The following is a 22381-nucleotide window of genomic DNA, read 5'->3' as shown; positions in this document are numbered from 1 at the left end:
CTGTCTGAGCTTTCAGTTGGGTAGCCTAGGAGTGTTAGTGAGAACACATAAAGCTGTCAAACATATCCCATCCCGTACGCTTTTAACTTAAACTTTGGGATTGATATTTGCTTTTTTTGTGGCTCCATGGGACCCCTCCACCCGGAAGCGCTATGATTGACATATCTTCCATAGCTCCTATTCCTACTTTGGAGATATATCCATGGGAGATTAAAGTCTCAAAACCTATCGTTTGCTAAGTGCCAATATTAAATTCGTGTATACATGTGTCTAAAGCATTCAAATATTTAGGAATCACATTCCAACAGTCACCTGGTATCTAGGTTTATTTAGTGAGGTATGATCTACTCTGATGGCATATGAATTTCTAGGATCTAACTAAGATAGACAATTTATGTCTTGAAACTATGCCGTTGACTTGATCAACCAATCGCATAATTTCGCAATTTATTCTCTCCACGCTAATCAAACCATGAGAGAAGTGATGTAAAATATGGTCATTCCCTTTCATCGCAGCCGCTTTCTATTCCTCATCCAGATCTCGAACAACTCTCTTTCTTCTCAAGGCTGCAACATCGAATTTGTATTGACAGAATCTCTCCTTGTAAACGTCTGCCTTGAACAGATCTCTCCATGCAGCTGTCATTCCCGCGACTTGCTTGTCCATGTCTTCCTCAACTTTCAAGGCAACAGTTTCGAATTCACCGAAATCCCGATCCTCCATCATACGATCCAGCTTAGCGAGCATAACTTCTCTCGGCCATGTTGCGCGGAGGTTGTCGAATCTGCGCTTCTGTCTGCGGAACTCTGCTGCTGTGTCAGGGTTCTTCTTGCGCTCAAATTCTGCGGCATATTTTTCGATTAATAGTAGCCAGTGAGCAAATGCGGCGTCTTTTCTCCCCCAAAATTGGTCTCGTTCAGATTTGAAAGACTTCAGCTTATTAGAAGCATCTACCAATCTCTTGTACTGTAGTCGCAATTGCTTAACAACTTCTTCTCTATGCTGCTTGAAATTCGAATTTTGCACGGTCAGATCGGCGTTTCTGGCTCCGAACAGAGATTCTTCTAAGTCGTTGTTGCCGTCTTTGTTACGATGTGGATTTGGAACATCATACTCCGTGTATCTCTTGTAACCGAACTGAATAAGCTCATGTATGTCCTCTGGATGAGAACGAAGATTGCCCCGCATAGTCAATGGAGCGCGGAAATTCATGTCCATCTTGAATGGAAGATATCGCTCGAAGCTCTCCGCGAGAATGACAAGCTTTTCTCGCATCTGGAATATTCTATTTACCTGGTTAGTATATAATTTTCGCATTAGAAGGATCTAGGATTCTTACCTTTCAACAGGTCTATCGCTTTGTACCAAATTTTGCAGCATACGCGTCAATAATTTCCCAGGCTCATTTGAATTCCAGACAACTGCATCTGGATTGAAGCCGTCGATTTCGTGGAGAAACGGTGGGTACTCATTTCTGATGGTCAATTTACCGACATTTCGTAACATGGTGAGTGGTGCTAGTGTTTCCCATGGATTCCACGTACGGCATATTCCCAACCGCCCCACTTGAGCTGCATTAGGTGGACCGGTTCCTGTCTTCAACATGACGATCTCGATCTTCTTTGGACGAGCGTCGCAGACTGCTCTACAGAATTCGTAGAACTGTTGGTGGTAATCGATATCATCGACAGACGAATCGATGAGAACTTTCCAGGAACGGGCTTGGGTCATTGCCGAAGACTTGACAGGAATCTCAAGTCGAGTAAGTGGAGGTGTGAGCTTGTATCTATATCTCAATATAGGACAAGGGCATGACATAACAGGTCTTTGCCCCAAGCTTCCACCGCGATAGTTGTAATCGCACTTGATAATAAATGTTTGGTCGTACAAGACCTCCGAAGCTTCTTCGTAAATGCTGCGGCATGTGCGTAATATGGCCGGTGTGAGTCCATAAGTGGCTTCGACTCCAAACTCTGTGTCTGCTTCGATGGCCTTCATGGTTCCTAGAACCGGGTTTACCAAAAGCTCCTTGTAGATCATGCGTCTAACTTCGAGTGGGAGCTTGTCGAGCGCAGATTTCTTGGATTTGGTCATAGCCTTTGGCTTTCTTCGGGAAATGCAGCGTGAGCCCTGTTGATATTTTGTTTGATTGTCTAAAACACAGTTAGCATATTGTAAACCTTGGGGGCTATTGTGAAGAATCTGATATCTTACCATTGATGTCGATCATATCAATATCTGAGTCGTCTGAAGAGAACATTTTGACAGTTCAGAATTCTTGAGATATCTGAATGGAAAGTGTATTTGTCTCTGTTTGAGTATCTTTGAAGTTGAATTTGGATGTTTATTCTCTGATTGAGAATGAGAAGAAGTTGCTTTGGATGTTTTTCCTGCGAATGAGAATGGGAGGGAGAGCTCAGTGGAGTAAGAGACTTATATATCAATTGTGTTGGATGCCATGTTCGCAAAAGTTGCCAGACACTGTACTGAGTTGGTAATCCTCATCAGAACCGTAACGACTCCAAATGTTTTCTCAAACCGTGCCAACTCGTATGGTCACATCCCAAGTATTTAGTACGACAGCAGCAGTGACCGTAGTAAATTTGGAAGGCTAGCAATTCAGTTGACTATTCCATCTAGGCACTAAAGAAGTTGATTACATCATCGCTCATGACTTATCACCAGGTAATGACCGTAGATAATATCCTAGTGACAAATTCCAGCGCAATGATTCGGTTCCATCAACTAAACCGAAGTGAATTCAGTACAGTCCTCATAATCTTCAACAGAGATGATTTTAACCGTAGTTCTCTGTCAAGAAACCATACATGGATATGGACGAAGACTAGTTATACGAACCGTAAGATCAAATCAACGTCACTGGAAACGGTGCAAGAACCGTAGTGAGACATGCATAGTGACTAATAGATGACGGTGAATTAAGTCCACATTATGGTATTCTTGAATGGTATACAAGCATCGCGTGATACATTATCTTGCCGTTTAAAACGCAGATGATGTCCCATCGTCTAATATCTAGGCGAACGAGAAAGATTGGAAGATGGTTTATGCCCATCATGATACGTACAGTCAAATCTAGATGGGCTCCCGGTAAAGATCTAGTCAATTACTCAATCACTCAACTGCTTAGATGCTCAGATGCTCAGACGCTCAATCAGTCATCATCAGTGATTGGAGTAGTGTAAGTTAGTATTATGGTGACTGATATTGAAGCCTCATATATCACGCTAGTATATATAAATAGCTGAATTATCCACTGAAATATGTATAGGATATATTAGAGAATACTAGCAATATATTGAATAACTTGAATTCAATGAATTCCTAAGGGTTTCAGCCACATTCCCATAGGAATTCAGAAATATTCAATAAATTCTTCCCAAATAGGTAACATTGAAACCACTTTCATTAGTATTTATCAAATCTATTGAATTCCCGTATTTCTATATCCTATTATTAATATATAATATTAAATAGTAATGTTAATAATACTAGTAATGTAATAATTAATAATATATATTAAGATATATAGTAGAAATGTAATACGCCTTATTATAGTAGGGCGCATACAGAATACACCGTATACTATTCCAATCACTAGTTATTATGTCCATGTATAAACAAGCACTCAATTCAAAAGACTATCTATAAAACATTCATTTCCAAGTGTTAGAAAAGAACTATATATTCACTATAAAGGTGTTAACCGAGAAATCTGGAGAATCTGATTAATATTCTCTAATATTATTTTTAATAAGTATGAAAGCTTACATTACATGTCACTGTGAGACAATGATAAGAGATGGTATTAGAAAGGTAGAAACTTGACTGTCACTAATAAGTCGATAGTAAGACGCCTTTGATATCTATATCTTGATAAAATAAATTGCACGCGAATGGATCTCTTAAAACCACAAATAGTGAGCCTGGAGAACTGTTTCCACCGGTTTTATGTTATAGAGATGCTCCAAATGTCACAGTTTAAAGACAATATTTATTGCGAACCCAGCAATTGTGACTAATTAATTATATCGGTGAAAAAGCTCATCGGAGAAGTGTTTCATGAGGGATTAGAGTTTTTTTTTATGTAAGATTCAGCTCTCTTATTATTCATCATGTTGATCTCATTATACTTTCCAATTGTATTGGCTATCATAGATTCATCTTTTGGAAACGAACAACATAAAAATATTATTAGTTCTTGATTTTGCCTATTATCCTGATGTTTGAGTAATCACGCCTTTTAATCGGCCTTGAGCAGGAAAATCTACTAATCATGAAATCTACTATCAGAGGTTCATGTTATCTTGCTTGGTGATTTTTGTTAGAGACCCTTATACCTCTCTTCTTCTTACATATTTTACAGTTTCTTAATATTTCCCTGGGCGTTTTCCACAAGATAACACAAGAACATATTACATAATTTTGGGATCATGAGAGGGTACTGTATTAACTAGAGAGACGCTAGCGCTTCCTTATATAAGTACTAGCTTCCCATGATTAATAATGATCAAGAACGATTACAGCCATAACAAACTAAAACAGTTTACATTTATCAACCAAGTTGACTACCGACAGCAACAAACAACATAACAACCATTCTGCAGGCCCGCGATTTTGTTAAGGGCACAATTCTGCGGTCCAACTTAACACAAGTCACGAAGGTGGGGTAATAGTAACTGAGGAAAGAGCAATAGAGAAGCATGCTGTGCTCCCTTTGTTCGTTCCGCTTTTCTAATAATTCAATCAATAGTCACGAAAGACTCCTAGAATATCTGACTACTTCTGACCAATCTAATTCTTGAGCATCTGCCAGAATGGAAATCGAACCCGTACTCGATCAAGCCAATCCACCCCCATCACTCAATACACTGCTGCTAGAAGTTCGATTCAAGATAATCAAAAACCTGCTCATCAATCCTATTCTAGAAGAATTTGAATCTATTCTGGGACACTACCATGTCCGGCCTCAAGATAACCATGGTATCAAATACTATTTGCATCCTGCAATTCTCAGAGTCTGTCGACAGAACTACGAGGACGGATGCGAGATCTTGTATTCTCAAACGTTTTTCCTGTGCTGTAATAGACACTTGATAAGTACGGGCCGCCTTCAGAGTGAGAGGAGACATAGATTTACCCCTTTGTTGAGGTATGGTTTTTCATACCGCTAAGCAGGCATGGATTGCAAAGAAATCAAAGAAACAACACAACCAGCGTTTCAAAAGGTTCGAGGGTGGATAATAGTCATTAACTCGTACACGGATGGCAAGAGACCAAGACCGGAGTAGGGGGAAATAAAAATGTTTCAATACTTCTGCGACCTTGTGTTCGGCATCCTATTAGAGATCTTGAGGTCATACTCAGGAACATAGCCAGTATGGATCAGGCGAGGAACTTATGGAGCCATGGCAAAATTTTCTACCTTTGACGATCCTTCGAAACGTGGGAGACTTAACTGTCAGGGAGGCGGCACTGATCATGAGTAAATTTCCACCACCACGACATAATCGAAGCTTTGTTCAGGGCAACAGCGAACTATTGCTCGCATATCCCGGAAGTCGAACCTTTTAGACAAGAAGTCATATATGAAGCTGAAGCGCTTAGTTGAGGATAGACTGGCCGAAAGGTCAGTTGTAATATTTGAAGGGTGTTTTTTACAGCGACAATAACTAACATAATTAGACTATCTGAAATGCACAGAAATTTCATCGATTTTGTGCTATCTTTCGAGAATTTTGCTCCATTGAAGCTAGAGATGAAAAATATGGGAGAAGAAATTCAAGCAATAACTCATAGTGGAAATTCGCCGGTTCGCGGGCGAGACGAGAGCTTTCACTTGAACCCCTGTATGATTTATCGTAGAAGCTTTCTTGAGAAGGCGTTAATGAGAGCAGCGGAAGCCTCGTAGAGTTTTGATAATATGAAATTCAACTCTGTCAGAGCGGAGATTGTGGAGCATCTTCAGCCACAGTACAATCGCATTGTTGATGCTTCGCGTGTGTTGGTAGCCTCCATAGAAAAGGAGAAAGGCAGCGGCCGGGCTCTTGATCCAGAGCCACCAAGAGGGTTCTTTCGAACATTCGAGGCTGCTAGACTGGTGATCTTACTCGAGAAATGTGCCGTAGCCCTCAGACGTGATCAGGACGCGATTACTGAAATTGCATTTCGAATTGACAGAAGAAAATTAAAGAGTTTTCGTATGGATCAGCCAGAGGAATGATGCTTCGAAGAAGAGAAAGAGCCTTTGAGCTTGAGAGATCCGACTTGTTTATAGATGCATTCAAAGATTTATTATATGATCTAGAGGCTCAATTTTCTGAAATCAAGCAGACCTGGAGAGATTTGTTCAAAAGCGATACACATGGAAATACGATGTGTCGTACAGAGTATGATAGCGATGGGGGTAGTTTGGATGGTATGATCGATTTGACGGTCCAATAACCAACTATTTGGTGTTGAATTGGTACAGTCAGCAGGGTGTAAATTGTCATTGAAATAACGAGTACATCAAGAAAACAGACACTACCTAACTGTAGTTGTTTAGGAGCATCTGCAAGCATTTGCAGCTTGAACCAGTTCGTTTGAGGTTTTAAATTTTGAGGGAGATTATGGAGAGCTTGTCTTCCTTTTCATGCTTTCTTAGACAACCCACTAATCACGTTGTATCAAGTAGTACCTTCTCCATTCATAAATTTTTTCCAAGAATCTCAAATAAACTTTTTGTAAGAATGCTTTCCTTATGAATCAATAAAATGCATACTTTGCTATCATGGATTTCTCAACTTCTTCCTCCCGGCCATTCTCTTATGTCGTTCTTCTTCTTGTCTTCTCAAATCTCTATAAAAGCCAATTCTGGATCCTCATCATCCGATTCCTCATGTCTGCTGACCTCTCGACGACCTTCGCTAGAAATAGTCTCAGGATTCCTAGCTACGTATTCCTTCGTTACGGGAGAATCTGGCTCTATATCCCCACCAAAATCTAGTTCCTCAACTTCCACTTTCACTTCCACGCTTTTACTTGGCCGTTTCAAGTCAATACCCTCGTATCGATTTCTAGTCTGAGAAACTGAGCTGCTCTTCCTCTCCCTCCTTCCTGCGCTCAATAGATCCACATTTTCAAACTCCAAATTCTCTGTCTCTTCCCCGACTTCAAGTCCTCTTAACCACCCTATTTCCGCCAAAAGTGCAATATGCTGTTGTTGCAAGTTTCCTCTTCTCCTCTCAAATGCCGCACCATCACCTAGTACCCATTGTAGCTTATTCTTGATCGGGATATGTTTATCTGGATAAACCTCTTTTCTACATCCTTCCAATAGTCCGCATATGTCAGTGATACTTTGTCCTGCGTCTTTGATGATGCCGTCTAATCTTTTGGAGGCAAATGGGCGTCGGGAAAGATATTTAGAGTGTAGGGAACGGAGAACAATAAGATGATCTAGGTCAGTAGAAACCCGTTCGGTGAGAGAAAAACAAGTCTTTACGTCTGCTGGAGCGTTTTTGATATCTTTGACGAATATAGCGAGGGCGATTGAGCGAGTTAGAGCCTTAAATGGGCGAATTAGAATTTCTGGAAGGGATTCGATAACTTTGTGATAGAGGAGGGGCGCATCATTGTGTGTGCACTGGGAATTTCAAGAAAGACATGCTTACCCCAGCTACACTAGCTACAGCGCCAACAGTAATAGGGTCCGGCATGATCAGCCAACAGGAGAATGATTGGAATAACTATTAAAGGTGGAAGATAGCTGTCGACAGCTTCTTGAGTTTTATTCAGTCTACAGGAATAACATTGAATGATGGAGAAGATGGGGAAAATGAGGAGAAGTGATAAGATGCATGTGCGTGATCTAGGTAGCGTATAAGCCTCTGCCACACACAATGCTACTCAGCCTCAGAAAGCCTTCTGCAGCTCCGCGGCTAAGTAGCTAGTTTGATTCCTGAGAATGCATTACTTTTGTGGGTCTCAGAATTCTGTAGTACTCTGGCTAAAAATTCAAACTATTCGTATTCTCGATTTTTGACTAGCATCTAATCCTCTATATGATGGAGCACTCGTGGAATCTTGATTATCAATTAATATTAAGGCTATATCATTACCCATCTTCTACGTGATTTTACTAGTTGCCCGAGGGGATATTAGAACCTCAAGCTTCTTTTCTAGCTAACAATACACTATTTCATAGAAATTCACCACGTATGAGTACCTCTAATGACCCCTCCTTAAATAATTTCCCTCTCCTGCTCACAAACAACCCTCCGACGTTCTTTTCCGTCTTTATTAATGACCTCCTCTAAACTAGGGAACACAACAATCTGATTTCTGGTATTTGATTCCACCCCCCCTGCAGTTGCTTTCCAACCAAATATCCAATTTCCTGGTTGTGCTAACAACTGTAGTCCAAGTTCTCTCCCTTGATAAATGATCGATGCGAGATTCTCGAATTGTGAGCTTTTGCTACTGGGACTTATGAAAGGCTGGAGTATGGAGTTGAGAAGATTGACAACTTTTGCTATTGACGGGTCTTTGGAAGCGTCTTCGGGAGATTTTGATGAAGATATATGATGTGTGGATAGTTCTCGCACTCGGGATAGTGCGTTATTGTATGCTGCTAAACAGAATTTAGCAATCACTCTATAGGAGAGACAAGAAATTCTATGAAAGAGAACGTTGATAAATAGATAATCCATACCATTTTGTTTATTCAATTGCTTATTGTCCTTCAAAGCTGAACAATAAAAACTTGTGATCTCATCGGGCAACAATGAATACTCAGAACTACTGTTTAGCTGTACCCCCTAAAAATGACCCATGCGATAAGACTTTTGATTGCTGTCTGTCGCTCACTAGAATTGCCAAGTAGTGATCCAAGCGTAGAGATAGTAGGCTCAGTTCGTTCCGAATATCCACATTTCTTCAACGTTGCCGTGAAATCGTAAGAGGTTCCAGTATATTGTCCTGTAATATAGTGATTTTCGACGTGCTGGTAGATCAATTCTTCAAGATTTTGCATTTGGTGCCGCAATTGACTATCATCTGCTCGTTCAGCAATCACATAGCTTTGCATTTGTGTCTCGGGATCTTTGGGTATTGCAGCACCATGATTTGTAATATCATTTCCTTTGCTGTATCCATTCTCAGACCTCCAGGGGTTTTTCGATGCTCGTTTTCTCCTAAAGTAAAACCAAAGGCCAATGGAACTGAGAAGTGCACCAACAATGAAAGTAGCTATTGCGATACCAGCAATGGCTCCTCCAGAAACTGAAGAACCATGGTGGCCAATTGCGGTTGAATTTGCAGGTCCAGTGTAGTTCGAGAAGCCTGTCGAGGTCCACGATGAAGAGGTTGCTGAAGTAGTGGCTTCTGTAGTAGTATTTGCAGTGGCAGAGGTTCCTGATACAAGACTAGTACCAGAAGGATTGGAAGAGGAGATATTTAAATTTGACATGATTGAATTTCTTGAACGTTTGAAAATGCTCAACAAAATCAGATGCTGATATCAATACCTAAATCAACAAGAAAACAAAGAACAAATTCTGGGGGAATGGCACCGTGTGAGATTCATGAGGCTCTCAGCCTTAGAGCGCAGCGCCGCCTCATTCATTGTTTTGGACATGGGACGGATTAAGTACCAAGATTAATCGGTGAGTTTCCTATTTAGAGAGGAGACTCCACAAAGTTCGTGTAAGCTATCTAATTTGCGTTACATTGCATGGACATTGAATTAATCTATACCGCAATCCTTCTCCATTCACGGGCAATTCTTCAATAAGCATTGGCTTAATTATTCTGGGGTCCAAAACTAGTGTATGATCCTTGTTATTCCTAGAACTTTTCCCTTCATCCGGTCACAATGTTGCCAATTTTTGCAGATTTATCTTAGGATACTAACTGATATTTGAATCGCTAAGAAGCATATAGATAAGGTCAGTCTGACAGGTGTTTTGCAAAAGTCTTGCCCTGGCACGGACAAAATAAGTTCCACACCAAGGAAACCTTAGGGTCAATATTCTAATAAATCCCACAATCAAACGCTTTCAACGCTCCAATTCCAATTTAAAGATCAAATCATTTTGATATTATGGAGCAGATTAGATATTCAAATACATCTCATACTCCAAATAAGTTTAGATGTTCGAATGTATATTTGAAAATCCATTTTGGTGTGTGATTTAGGATCTATTTCTCCACGCGAAGTCTGGTTCTTTAGCCTCCACATTTACTTACTTTGTGGTTGCATGAACATACATAGATATAACAGTTTTGAATGATAGAATCAAGCAGGGATAGAAACAACAAAATTAATAGGCTGACAAGGTTGCGGCTGAAAGATCAGTTATTGGCTGATCCCCCAAATAAGAATGTAAATCTGGGGGCTGGATGTAAAACGATACTGTTGAATAGATTACAAGTGACCTGGTTGATGATCATTTTTTGGACAAGGAGTATTGAAAATGTCAAATCATCCAAGATGATTATGCTATGAAATTAATGAGGATCCTCGAGGCAATTACACCTTTTTCATAATCAATCAATCTCTTCTTGATCAAAAAGTCCTTATTTTCGATCCTTTTCAATTCCTCCCGGGGAAATTTGCACGCGCAAGGAAAAGAGACCACTTCAGTCGCGATGGCCCCCTTCGATAATAACGCTCCGGACATCATTGTAGGGATTGATTTTGGACAGACATACACTGGTAAGTCTAGCAACACACCGAATATACACGAAAAGCTAAACATCACTTCTAGGAGTCGTATGGTCAAACTTGAGCAATACAAATCCTACCAAAAGTATTCAAGAATGGCCCGGGTTACCTCCAGATTCAGTGGAAACAAAAGTTCCAACAACGCTTGCATATTCACGCGATTCAAATGGTAGACAAGAAACCGTTTGGGGATTCTCATGTGATCCCGATGATGAATATCACGAATTTACGAAAGTCCATGAGCATTTCAAGATCTACTTAGATCAACATAGTTTGGATTTAGCTCGGAAGGGGGGTGTAAGAGATATGCCCGAAACTGTTGGCGAAGCAAAATATCTCGTGACGGATTATCTACACCAGATTTACATGCACGTGAAACTATGCATTGAAGCTATTACTGGGAGTTGGAAAGAGAAGAGAATCGAATTTGTTTTTAGTCTCCCCACCACTTGGGATGCTTTGGACACGGTTAATAGATTCAAAGAAGCGATTGATGCGGCAGGCTTCACATCTCAAAATCCGGATAAGCATTCGGCGAAATTGGAATTGACCGAAGCTGAAGCTGCAGCTGTTTATTTTGTGACAAATTCTGAAATTGAGCTTGAAAAAGGAGATATCGTTCTCATTTGTGATGCAGGTGGAGGAACGACCGAGTAAGTATTAGCCTGAATTCAAACAATGATGCACGGTGAGTGTATCAAGCCATAGTCGTTAATTGCCTCTCTCAGCCTTGGTCTTGTCGAAGTAGCGGATCCAAATCCTCAAAGACCAGCATTGAAGCAGGTGGCAGAAGTTAAGGGTGTTGGTATCGGATCGACAATGATTGATCGAGCATTCCAAATCCTTGTACAGAATCGATTGGACAAGTATCCCGACATAGAACTTCCAGAAAATCTAGCACATAAACTAGCTAGAGGTTCGTCCTTTCAGTCTATTAAACATAATTTCGGAACGACTTCAGGTAATCATACTGTATATATACTACGACTCGATAAATTGGGACTTGGGATCGACAAAGATCTAACTCACCTGGGACTTCGGATTGAGAAGGGTAGAATGCAATTTTCAAGGTGCGTGAGTTGACATATAAGGCGATTGATGCTAACAGAACATAGATTCGAGATACAATCTCTGTTCGACGTGCAAATTTCTGGTATAATACGTAACATCGACAAACAACTGCATTGGATGCAAACGCATAGAAGCCATGATGATGTGGTAAGTTAATCCGAAATAGAAAACGAGATCTTGGCTAATTTTATAGAAATATCTTGTCTTGAGTGGCGGTCTTGGAGGTTCACAATATGTAAAGACCAAGATTGAAGAATATTTCTATCGAAATCCTCGCCAAATAGCACATCGTATAAGAATTTTGAAATCTCAAGAGCCGCGACTTTCAGTGGTAAAGGGATTGGTGATAGATAGAAGACAAAAAATAAAAGTTGGATCGGCGACTCTGAAAACTAGAGTGTTCGTATCTCAAACATTTCGCTTTTCGTATGACGGCAATACTAACACAATGAGAAACACAGAGCAAGGGCGAGTTACGGTGTCTTATGTCGTCAGGAATACAACCCCGCGATTCATGTAGGAGAAACCATCATAACCGATCCTTACAACAAGAAACAGAAATGGGCGACGATGCAAATTGATTGGATCATAAAAAAGGTATAGTGAATGAATCTTCCACAAACCAGCTCCCAATTCTTACAATTATCAAGGATGACACTATCGAGACTGATTCTGCTCGAGACCGACTCTTCACGAGGAAGATTATTCCAGGAGACAATAATCGAACATGGGATACAACAATTGTAATTTCCCACGAAGATCGTAACAATCTACCCACGAGTTTCAGACACTGTGAGTTCCATTCCCACCAGTACAAATATAGAAAATTAACGAACAGCTGCAGCCAATGTCTCAAAACTGTGCACAGTGCACTCGGATTTGAAGGAAGTCGATGAGGAAGAATTTGAACCGAAAAATCGAAAGCTCTGGCAACGGAAGAAATACTATCTCGCCACGTTTACCGTGCGAGTAATAATTGCACCAGCAGATTTAAGGTTTGAACTATGGTTCAAAGGGATGAAATATAACAGAAGTCATGAGCCGCTATCAATAGATTGGGATCCCGCTGGAGCTTCATTGCGTCCACCCTCAATTGATAGACCGGTGGATGGATGGGAAAGTCGTGTGCAGTTGTAGGGGGATTTGTTGTGTAACTATTATAGTCTTGAATTCCAACGTATATAGAATAACTTATTAATAGTGCGTTGTTACTATTTAAATGTTGTCTCTCTATTTGGGGAAAATGTCGCAAAGTGGAAGCCACAGCCAAGCACAATTGTGGCTGAAGCTTTTATTGACTTCCTTCAGATGGATGTCAACTAAGCAGACAGCATCAAAAAAAAAATCGAAACCATCAAAATTATAGGGGTCCGACAACAAAGCTTCAACAAAAAAGGACGCTCGATGATTCCTCCTATGTATGTACTGAATCATATTCAAAGCTATATACATAATGATTCTAAGCGTCTCAATCACGCTGCCCCTGCCAATTATATACAAAACTACATCCTTGCCCCTTTAGTCTAAACATAAGCAATGGTGATCGATTTATCGGTGACACTAGACTTCGTTAGGACGATATTCGAGCTAGTCTCAATGTCCAAAATCACCGCGCCAGATGGTGTGACCGTTTTGGAAGCAGTAGTAGCGACTGCATCGGAGAAAACAACGCTCCCATAGTTTGCGAGACCGATAGTGCTAGAATCAACGCTCAAATCCTCCATGATCCATTCAGCACTAATACCACACAAGGTATTCGCCGAGGAAACGGTCTTGGTGTATGATTTGCCTGTAGATTTATTTTCCATAAAAACGGTTCCTTGGTTCAAGCTGCTAGTGGTGATATTTACGGAGATAACCTGGAGCTGTTAGTTTGTCTCCTGCATTACGGCAATAAGACTAGGAAACTTACATCTTCAGCTGTGAGAGTACCCAACTCAATGACTTGAGTTGCGGCGGGGTACCATTCATACCAAGCATAGTATGAAATTTCACCCGTCGATTTCTCAATTGTGGCGTCGACACCTGCTTGCCAGAGGTTGTTACAATTGTATCCATCAATGCCAACCCAGGTAGAAGCCGTGAAGTCTGATGCTGAGGCCTCTCCTGTAGTACCAACCTGTGGCTTGGGTATCGAGAAAGAAGCAGAAACACCAGTATAGACAGCACCAGTAAGAACAGCACCAGACCAGCTCTCATTATAGTATTCAGAACGAGCAGCGTTCTTGTTTCGCTGAGCAAGTCTTTGCTTGGCATTGAGCTTCGTTGTTGGTGCTGCAACAGCCGAGCTTGCAAGAAGAGCTGCGACGGCGATTGAGTACCTCATGTTGATAGATGGCTGTGATATTTTCAAGGACAAAAACAGATAAAAACAAGTAAAGATTTGAAGCAGCTTGCTTTTGAGAGAATTAAAGAACAGAACGAATGAATATAACTTGCAAACTTGTCAGATGAATGATAGACTTCAAAGCAACCTGGCTGAGCTTAAGTTATATAAGACGAGACACCTTTCCCAACCATCATATTATCATTTAATTGTCTAATCTGTAATTTCAAGAAGTACGGTACATACTCAAAGAGCAGTACGAAATCTCTAATTTCCATATTGCAAAGAAAATTGTGGAAGACTGGTAGAATTTCGTTTCAGTTTCAGATAGATTATCTTCGAGGAGATTCAACTGCCGATTACCATTTAGCAAACGGCTTTCAGTAAAATCAGTGAAATCAGTGGACCCATCATATCATGGATGACACTCTGTCTCAGATCTTATGGTGCACACCATATGAGAATCAAACTCTAAAATCTGGAGAACTGTTGCTCATCTATTCCGCAAGCTGGACATATTGCCAAGAGCACTTAGAGCTGGCAATATAGTTCGCGCGAGGTGACTGTGTGAATGTCAGGACGTCTTGTGAATGTCATGGTGAGTTACTTTCGTCAGCGTGTTGACTGGAAATGAAATCACTTCCGCTTACCTAATTTGGAGGATGCAAGGGGCTACGTTTCGATTGGTCTAGAACGAATTAGAGTTACTAGGTCCTACGTAACAAACGAATGAAATGAGATTTCAGCCTTGTCAAAGTTAACTTTACGAGGCTGTAGATACAATATCATCGACTTGCATGATAGATTGTGATCATCAAAATATGTACACAACACACCAAGTATTCAGCAACAACATTGAATGATACGCATGGGATCTTTTAACTGCACGTTAAACGTGATACTGCATGACAATTGCATGATTTTCGATGACCATCACGAATCCCCTACTGTGAACCAATAATTTCGAGCTCATAAACAAACCCACCTGGTTTTATCCGACAATTAAATAAAATAACGACGAAATTACTTCCAAAACTTACAGACCTTTAAGCCCACGATTCTTGAGGCTCACCGAAAGAATCTCATCTTAAATCGCAGAGCAAAATGACATCCTCGTCAACATCCTCCTCACCTCCACCACCCGACCCTGACGACTACCTATTCCAATCACACTACCAACCAAATCCTACGCATCCGAACCCCTCTCAACCCCTAACGCCCCGACCACATTCTCGACCCAGCTCATCCTCGTCCTCCGAATCCCCCTCACCACCCCTCTCCAACACAATTTCTTCGCACCCCCCTTCTACAACCGACCTCCTACACCTCTCCCCCCTCCCCCTCACTAACCAGTCTCCTCCGACCCTCTCGCCCCACCACTCCCGATTCCTCCGCCGATGAACTCGAACCCCCCGTCCCGCGTGCCTCCCCCAAGGTTCCAACCTACGAATACTACGGTTTCGTACTCTACCTTTTCTCCTCTCTAACCTTCCTGCTCTATCTCCTCTGGTCCTACCTCCCATCTCCCTTCCTACACGCTCTAGGAATCTACTACTATCCCAATCGTTGGTGGTCTCTCGCGTTACCGAGTTGGATTGTTATGCTTCTCGTATATATCTATGTCGCGCTCGCGAGTTATAATACCGGATACCTTACACTAGGTATGAGTAATGTGGAGACGATTATAGATGGGGCTGCGAATGTGTGTTTAGTTGATGGGAGGGGAATGGCGGGAGCGAGTCATGCCAGTCAGGAGGAGAATGCTAGGGAGAAAGATAGGAGGAGAGGTAAGGAGAAGGAAAGGGGTACGGGCTATACTGGGGGAGGGAAAGAGGCGGATGTGAGGGCATGGAAGAAAGTTTGGAGTCGAGGTACGGATGCTGTTATGGATGTACCATTGGGTGGTGTATGTGAAATTCTATATGGAGATGGGAGGGAGGATCTTGAGATGGACGATGATGATTATTATTGAGCTTAAGAATAAAGGGCGGGCGAAAAGCAATCTATACCCATATTTGTTGCATTTTTAATGCTTAAGTATAATGATATCTAATGAGCACAATTTTGCAAGATGCCGTGCACAAGTTCGATCCAAATTATTGGATCAGAGCATCCACCCTCTGTCATTACTTCGATCCTATTACATGGGTTACTCATACATGACACGGTAAAAATTCTTATATGATTCCAAGAAAATAGGTATCTTCATTCCGTTGTTTGTACAAGATTGGCCTCCACTCTATACTTTCCTATAACATAACCCGTATACCCCTATGCCTTCCACTTCCATAAACGAGTTGAGCAAATTATCGAATCAGCTCGCACTCGCCCAGGCATCCACCCATCAAAACAACATATCCACCATTCCTTTTCCTCCCTTCCATCATCAAATCATCTCCCATCAATAATGCTAAAAGGCCAATCAAAAAGTTATCAGCAGACTCACTTTCTGCCAAATCAAGAAAAATAAAAGTATCATCTAAACTACAAAAACATTATCTCATCTTTCATCTCATCTTAACACATGCTGTTTTCCACCTAGGATTGGAATATTTCCTCCAAATTTATCGATCCCTACTTTCTACTCCCAGATCATGAAAGTACAATTCGGCTGGAGTATGCCCTTCTGCCACACGAAAACAACCCCTAACTGTGTGACAAGATATGTTGATTGGTGAGATGCAAAGAGAATGCCAAACAAATCAGAGAACATTCATATGTGAGATATAATGCATATAACATTCAACCTCATCACTCCCTTCGACCATCCGTTCATTGATTCCATATATCCATGTAGAAGACGTATTTGCGTTTCATCTCAAATGGAAAAATTAGAGGAAAAATATTGAATATGGGGTATTATCACAAATTAGCGCGCAAAAACTTTTACGACGCCATCACCTCCACCACTAACGATCCATCTTCCATCTTGACTCCATACGACTGAACATACACCTTCTCCACGCATAAGTCTATGACTTGTCATCTCTTGAGTGCAGCTACGTGTCTCTAAAGACCAGAATCGTAGACTAGCATCATGACCTGCAGAGACGAGCTCACGTCCATCAGGAGATAGTGATAGAGCAGATATAGCTGCTGGATGAGCAAGCATATTGTATGTGCATTGACCTAAATTAATTAGTCATGAATTGTCGGTGAGGTTAGGGGTAACTTACCGCTATTAGCATCATAAAATCTAATGAAGCGATCCTCATGTCCACTGATGATAATGCCTTCAACACCACCACTTCTACCTGTTGCCCCGCTAACAACATTCTCATCTTCAGACATTCCTCGATTAGAATCGGAACTCAAGGAACTATCAAGACCGGTAGTAGTTGCAACAATCGCATTGACTCCTGTTGATTGGGTGCCATTAGATGTTTCCAGACTTGCCATAGAGGCAACTTCTTCACCAGTTCTTGTATCATATACCAGAACAGCTGCGTCAGAATAAGACACGGCAAATGATTCGCCTGAAGTGGCTAAAGGTGTTATACAAGTAGGGGATGCGGTGCTATTAGGTCTGGTTATAGAATGTATTAATGTGTAATGGAAAGGCGAAGTCGAGGCAACGCTTGGTTGAGGGGATGATGGGAATGCTGAGCCAGATGACATTGAGTTGCCTCGAACTCTGCCACCCCTTCGGTTACCTCCACCTGAAGGCGATACGAGTTGTGGAGGTGCGCTTACAGACCACACTTTGACAGTACCATCTGCAGCACCACTTGCTAAAATAATACGATCTGGTCCACCAAATGCATTACTTTGACCAAAGATCGATCCAGTTGTACCAGGAAGTACACAGACTGCCCATACTGCATCTGTGTGACCATCGAGAGTCGCCTTAGGATCAACTCGCCCTCGCTCCCATACTCTAACGGTAGCGTCTTGGCCACCAGAGAAGATCCATCCGTCACCTTGTGCACGTCCACCACTGGCAAAGTTTTGCGATGGAGACCAAGCAGTTAAGCACATGACAGCTCCGGCATGACCACGATGAGTAAAATAACTTTGAATATCCAAATCATTGGCGCTAACATGGAATGTGCCTTGATCTTCATAACGGGCGGGAATGATCCATCTTTTAATTGTACCGTCGTCGCCTGCTGTGCATAATTCTGGTTCTCCAGGACTTCCCCCTCCAGTAAATATTACCGAACGAACTGCATCTAGGTGACCTCTAAGTCCGAATCGAACTTTGAAACTACCACTATCCGGCCTTTGTGTTGGATTTAATGAAAGTTCATGTTCGCCACTTTTCCTTCTTGACATAGAGGTTTTCCTCCTATGTGAGCCTGGTCCACGAATAGGCGATTTTGGTATATCTTGAGCTGATGGAAATACATCTGTATCAGGTCTCTGGGTCGCAATCTTATTTTCTTGTTCTGTAGTTTGAGTTGGCTCATTGAAATCCCATCCATCGGTATCAGGAGGACCTGACTTCTCTATTGCTTCTTCATTTTCAATAGGTCGTCCATAGGAGTCATAAGAATGATTAACTTTTGTTATGGGCTCTTCCGCCGGTTGAGCTTTCTCTGGAGATCTAAATGTAGAAGACCATTCTTGCTGAGAAGGTTGTGGTAAAGGTAGTTGGTCTGCTAAAAACCTTGGCGCTGGATTATCAGGATTTGGTACAGAATGTTTATTGGGACTTGGGACTGGTGGTGGATTATGGTTAGGTGTCGGAGAAGGCGCGGGGGGAGCTCTTGATAATTCTGGTACTCTCATGACTTTTGATCCAGAGTATCGCTGTTGCATTTCTTCGATATTTTGCTGCTGAGCTTGGCTAACTCCGAAAGGTAGAATCTCCTCAGGTGGTTGTGGGGCTTCTCGTGGTGGCATAGGATTTGGTGGTGCGATCAAGAGATAAGTGAGCTCTCCTTGAGATTTATCCATAAAATCTTTCATGCTACCTTTCTCCGCTTGAACCGCCTTTTTCGCATCAGGTTCCCCGTCAACCACGAGGAAAGAGTTATGTGCCTCTCTTTTAGTTGCTACATCTATTAGTTTTCAACAATCACAAGATTTTCAATTGACTTACGACGCGAATCTTTATCCTTGGTCTCTTTATTTGCTGGCACCGGCGCTGTACCACCAGATTTGATCGCTTTCAATTGTGCCTCTCGATCCTTGGCCACTCTCTCCAACATTGTAAGGAATTTCTTCAAACTCTCATTTGACCCTTCAAGTTTTCTAGTATTGCCCTCTAATTTGGCTATTCTGCTTTTCATCTCTTGTCTTTCGATCTCCCAAGCATTTCGTTCCCTCTCATGTCGGTGCCACTCAGTTTGTAAGAATCGCATAACACCTAACTGCGAATTAGTTTAAGCACAAGAACAAAACGACTGAGCGCATACCTTGCAGTGTATATTCTGTTCCTTGAGGTTGATTTGCTTGATTCCCTCCATCACCTACATTACCACCCCCATTATTTTGACCTCCACTACCCCCCATGCCAGATAGAGACTGCCAGGCCATCTCGTTCCCCAGGCCCAGGCCAGTCCCTCTTTTATAACCTAGAATCCGCCTTGTGCGCTAATTTCGCATCCAAATTCGAGGGCACGATGAGCATTTGTTAATCTTGGTTGGCGCAAGATATGTTGAGTGGTCGCCAAAGACAACGAGGCCTTAATTTTTCTCCAGTAAACTACCAATGCTCAATTGAACATCTTTGCGCACAGAACTGTCTAAGATAATCAAAGGACAATAGAGGTCAATAGTATGAGATTTGTAAATGCGTAAAACTTTTATGATGCGTCTGTACAAGTTTGTCGCGTAAGTGAAACGTATGACATTCGAAATCGTAAGAAGGGAAGTCTGAAGGAGGGCGTTTCTTTCCAAATAGAGATCGTGAGCTACCAACCAAGCCAACTATCCAATTCTAAGCCAAAATCCATGTGTCAGGCCGCTTTTAAGGCCATAATAAATGCTTTGCCTGGGGTATTGTTGTCTTGGGGGTGTGGGTGACGCCGCCTTTAACTTAAAGTGGTCATAGCTCCGTGGTATTTGAGTTTTGGGGTCTGCGGATAGATACAATCTAAAAGAGACCCCTCGAACCTTAAGATTGGGATGGACATTATTTTGGCCTTCGTGTTGATCTATCGATGGATATCTATGAGAATCATAGGTAAGTTGTCACTGTATCTTGTTGCTCACACTTAGAGATCTATCGAGTCACCATTTGAAAATCAACACAATACGATACTTCAATTTGTAGCAACAAGAGAAAACATTCTGATACCCGCTATTGGTGTTGTATCAGCCCTAATGACCATGTTGATATCAGACAATGCACAGGCTCATCTAACGCGTTTCATAAGGATAACTTTGATATCGGTGTTCTAACACGAGTGCAGCGAGCTGGGGGGGTTGGAGGCTTGCATAAGAGGAAAAAAGGAATGTGTATGTGCATCCCTGTCATATAAAAAGCAAGTGTTTAAGTATGGTTATCGCTGAAGGACTCGTAGATATCCTTTAACAAACTCCAGCCAGCCTTTCCAGTCTTGAACATGATGATCGTAAATATGACTTGCAAACTCCAAGTCCGTTCCATCGTGTTCTCAAGTCTCATGAAGATGTAACCCAATATATCGATGCCATAACCGTGCCCATATCCATATCAATACCCAATTCCTTCCTTAAAATTCCAATTCCTCAACCTCCATCCCGCATTCTATACAACTCTTCACACTCATTCCATCTTCATTCTCCACCGTTTGACCCCATTCATGTTCATGTTTCCCATTACTAATCGCATCTCCAAACTTTCCACCTTTTCCATCACCCGCTAAACCTCTCCTATATGCTTCGGTTCTCGTCTTCTTCTTTAATTCTTTCAATTTACTCTTGAATTTTTCTTCTTTCCTCTTCTTCTTTTCTGCTTCTCTCTTCTCGAATTCTGCATCTAATGCTTCTGCACTCCCCCACTTCGTCTTAAATGCATATTCCTCCACTTGATATCGTAGGAACAACATCATATCATGCCAATGTGATTTATGCGGATTGGGCTTATTGAGATGTGGTAGTAGCTCTCCATCTTTTAATTCCGCTACAGAATACATTAGTACAAGCCCGTTATCATGCAGAAGCTATGAAACTTACGATCTGTAATAAGATAATCCTCCTTTGCCTCCGTTTTAGTCAACAAACTATATTTCTCCGGAAACTTCTCCTTACACCCGTTACAAACCCTACACTTGAAAACTTCATCCCACACAAAATCAATCTCTAAACTTTTACATTCCCTACATTTCTTGTTGTCTCCTCCAAGTACACTCAAGCCGGGTTCAAAGGGCCCCTCTTTCCTATTCCGCAACCCTTTTAATAGCTGATGTCTTTCCCATTCCTTCAGTGTCATGTGAGCAGGTTTCTCTCCTTCTTTCGATGCATGCAATGCCTTATTCCATGGATCATCTTCTTCAGCTAAGAATCCACCTTTCGTATCCGTCATCTTACTGAAGTCATGATCAACGTATTTCCGAAACTTCCGCGCAGCTTGCAGTGAGGAATCGTCGGCTCGCGCATCTTTGCCGCTTTGTCGCGCATCGCGAGAAGTAGCGGGAATTGATGAGGTTGAAATAGAGGAATGAGTGCGTTTTTGACCGGCGAGAGTTATATCGGGAGTAGCAATAAAACCTGAGGGAGTGCGATCGGTATCATTTGCGGAGGATGCTTTCTCACGAGCTATAGATTGTTCGCGGAGCGCTTTAGCTTTGAGTCTGCTTTCTTCCTAATGAAATAACTTAGTAAATGAGGGGTCAAATTGTCTGAACGGTTGCCTTCAACTGACTATTCTCCTTTTAACATCGGGTGTCGGCGGTGATGTAACTTGAGATCTAGTTCTTCTGGCAGGCGGGGGGGTATTCGATCTTTCCATAACGTCAAACTGTATAAAATATGGCAATGATGAAATTCTTGAAGTTCCATGTATTTAATAAAGTAAATTTGTAGCAAGGCTGAAATATGGAAGTGGCGACAAGTTTAAAATGTTCAGCCTCGGTGTTCTTCGGGTGCGCTAAAGTTAGATTCGTCATTCATACCTTCAGACCACAAGGTGAATGTATTGAACCACAAAAAAATAGCTTTAGGAACTCAATGGACAATAATGAAAAAATGTATTAATAGAGTATAAAGTAGAAAGTATCGATGGCATTGAAGGGTAGTTTCCATCTACTTGTCTCTATGATACAAACGAGATAAAAATCTCTTGCCCGATCCATCCCCCAGTTTTTCCGCCCCATGCCCCTAGACT

The 22381-nt window shown here is 41.7% G+C and overlaps 11 protein-coding genes across 11 annotated transcripts; 5 read left to right on the top strand and 6 right to left on the bottom strand.

Annotated features, from left to right (window-relative positions):
- Positions 1-523: 523 nt before the first annotated feature.
- Positions 524-2261, bottom strand: Bfra_004567 (uncharacterized protein; the record flags this gene model as incomplete). The annotated part of the gene is made up of 3 exons (XM_037334968.1): positions 524-1286; positions 1341-2154; positions 2216-2261. 3 exons carry the CDS (start codon positions 2259-2261, stop codon positions 524-526), a joined length of 1623 nt encoding a protein of 540 aa, XP_037193502.1.
- Positions 2262-4839: 2578 nt separating this feature from the next.
- Bfra_004566 (uncharacterized protein) lies at positions 4840-5313 on the top strand (the record flags this gene model as incomplete). The annotated part of the gene is made up of 2 exons (XM_037334967.1): positions 4840-5122; positions 5201-5313. The coding sequence occupies 2 exons, from the start codon at positions 4840-4842 to the stop codon at positions 5311-5313; spliced, it is 396 nt and encodes a 131-aa protein (XP_037193501.1).
- A 12-nt stretch (positions 5314-5325) lies between these two features.
- Positions 5326-5933, top strand: Bfra_004565 (uncharacterized protein; the record flags this gene model as incomplete). The annotated part of the gene is given in 4 exon segments (XM_037334966.1): positions 5326-5378; positions 5398-5507; positions 5549-5651; positions 5708-5933. 4 exon segments carry the CDS (start codon positions 5326-5328, stop codon positions 5931-5933), a joined length of 492 nt encoding a protein of 163 aa, XP_037193500.1.
- Positions 5934-5945: 12 nt separating this feature from the next.
- Positions 5946-6466, top strand: Bfra_004564 (uncharacterized protein; the record flags this gene model as incomplete). Its single annotated transcript, XM_037334965.1, is given in 2 exon segments — positions 5946-6222; positions 6234-6466. 2 exon segments carry the CDS (start codon positions 5946-5948, stop codon positions 6464-6466), a joined length of 510 nt encoding a protein of 169 aa, XP_037193499.1.
- Positions 6467-6854: 388 nt separating this feature from the next.
- Positions 6855-7722, bottom strand: Bfra_004563 (uncharacterized protein; the record flags this gene model as incomplete). The annotated part of the gene is made up of 2 exons (XM_037334964.1): positions 6855-7571; positions 7678-7722. The coding sequence occupies 2 exons, from the start codon at positions 7720-7722 to the stop codon at positions 6855-6857; spliced, it is 762 nt and encodes a 253-aa protein (XP_037193498.1).
- Positions 7723-8247: 525 nt separating this feature from the next.
- Bfra_004562 (uncharacterized protein) lies at positions 8248-9473 on the bottom strand (the record flags this gene model as incomplete). The annotated part of the gene is made up of 2 exons (XM_037334963.1): positions 8248-8636; positions 8873-9473. The coding sequence occupies 2 exons, from the start codon at positions 9471-9473 to the stop codon at positions 8248-8250; spliced, it is 990 nt and encodes a 329-aa protein (XP_037193497.1).
- Positions 9474-10654: 1181 nt separating this feature from the next.
- On the top strand, positions 10655-12938 carry Bfra_004561 (putative hsp70 family chaperone protein; the record flags this gene model as incomplete). Its single annotated transcript, XM_037334962.1, has 8 exons — positions 10655-10721; positions 10774-11383; positions 11459-11800; positions 11846-11948; positions 11995-12200; positions 12263-12398; positions 12452-12593; positions 12640-12938. 8 exons carry the CDS (start codon positions 10655-10657, stop codon positions 12936-12938), a joined length of 1905 nt encoding a protein of 634 aa, XP_037193496.1.
- A 386-nt stretch (positions 12939-13324) lies between these two features.
- On the bottom strand, positions 13325-14127 carry Bfra_004560 (putative aspergillopepsin-2 heavy chain (secreted protein) protein; the record flags this gene model as incomplete). Its single annotated transcript, XM_037334961.1, has 2 exons — positions 13325-13660; positions 13714-14127. The coding sequence occupies 2 exons, from the start codon at positions 14125-14127 to the stop codon at positions 13325-13327; spliced, it is 750 nt and encodes a 249-aa protein (XP_037193495.1).
- Positions 14128-15231: 1104 nt separating this feature from the next.
- On the top strand, positions 15232-16099 carry Bfra_004559 (putative gpi- c transferase subunit p protein; the record flags this gene model as incomplete). The annotated part of the gene is made up of 2 exons (XM_037334960.1): positions 15232-15377; positions 15481-16099. 2 exons carry the CDS (start codon positions 15232-15234, stop codon positions 16097-16099), a joined length of 765 nt encoding a protein of 254 aa, XP_037193494.1.
- Positions 16100-16996: 897 nt separating this feature from the next.
- Positions 16997-19608, bottom strand: Bfra_004558 (putative striatin pro11 protein; the record flags this gene model as incomplete). The annotated part of the gene is made up of 4 exons (XM_037334959.1): positions 16997-17256; positions 17304-19130; positions 19172-19438; positions 19488-19608. The coding sequence occupies 4 exons, from the start codon at positions 19606-19608 to the stop codon at positions 16997-16999; spliced, it is 2475 nt and encodes an 824-aa protein (XP_037193493.1).
- A 1160-nt stretch (positions 19609-20768) lies between these two features.
- On the bottom strand, positions 20769-22163 carry Bfra_004557 (putative dna repair protein rad14 protein; the record flags this gene model as incomplete). The annotated part of the gene is made up of 4 exons (XM_037334958.1): positions 20769-21178; positions 21232-21859; positions 21920-22015; positions 22107-22163. The coding sequence occupies 4 exons, from the start codon at positions 22161-22163 to the stop codon at positions 20769-20771; spliced, it is 1191 nt and encodes a 396-aa protein (XP_037193492.1).
- Positions 22164-22381: the final 218 nt, after the last annotated feature.

Source organism: Botrytis fragariae, assembly GCF_013461495.1.
Source record: "Botrytis fragariae strain BVB16 chromosome Unknown tig00000050, whole genome shotgun sequence".
Taxonomy (NCBI): Eukaryota; Fungi; Ascomycota; class Leotiomycetes; order Helotiales; family Sclerotiniaceae; genus Botrytis; species Botrytis fragariae.
Note: the sequence above shows the minus strand (reverse complement) of the source record. Positions and strands in the feature narration are given on the sequence as shown.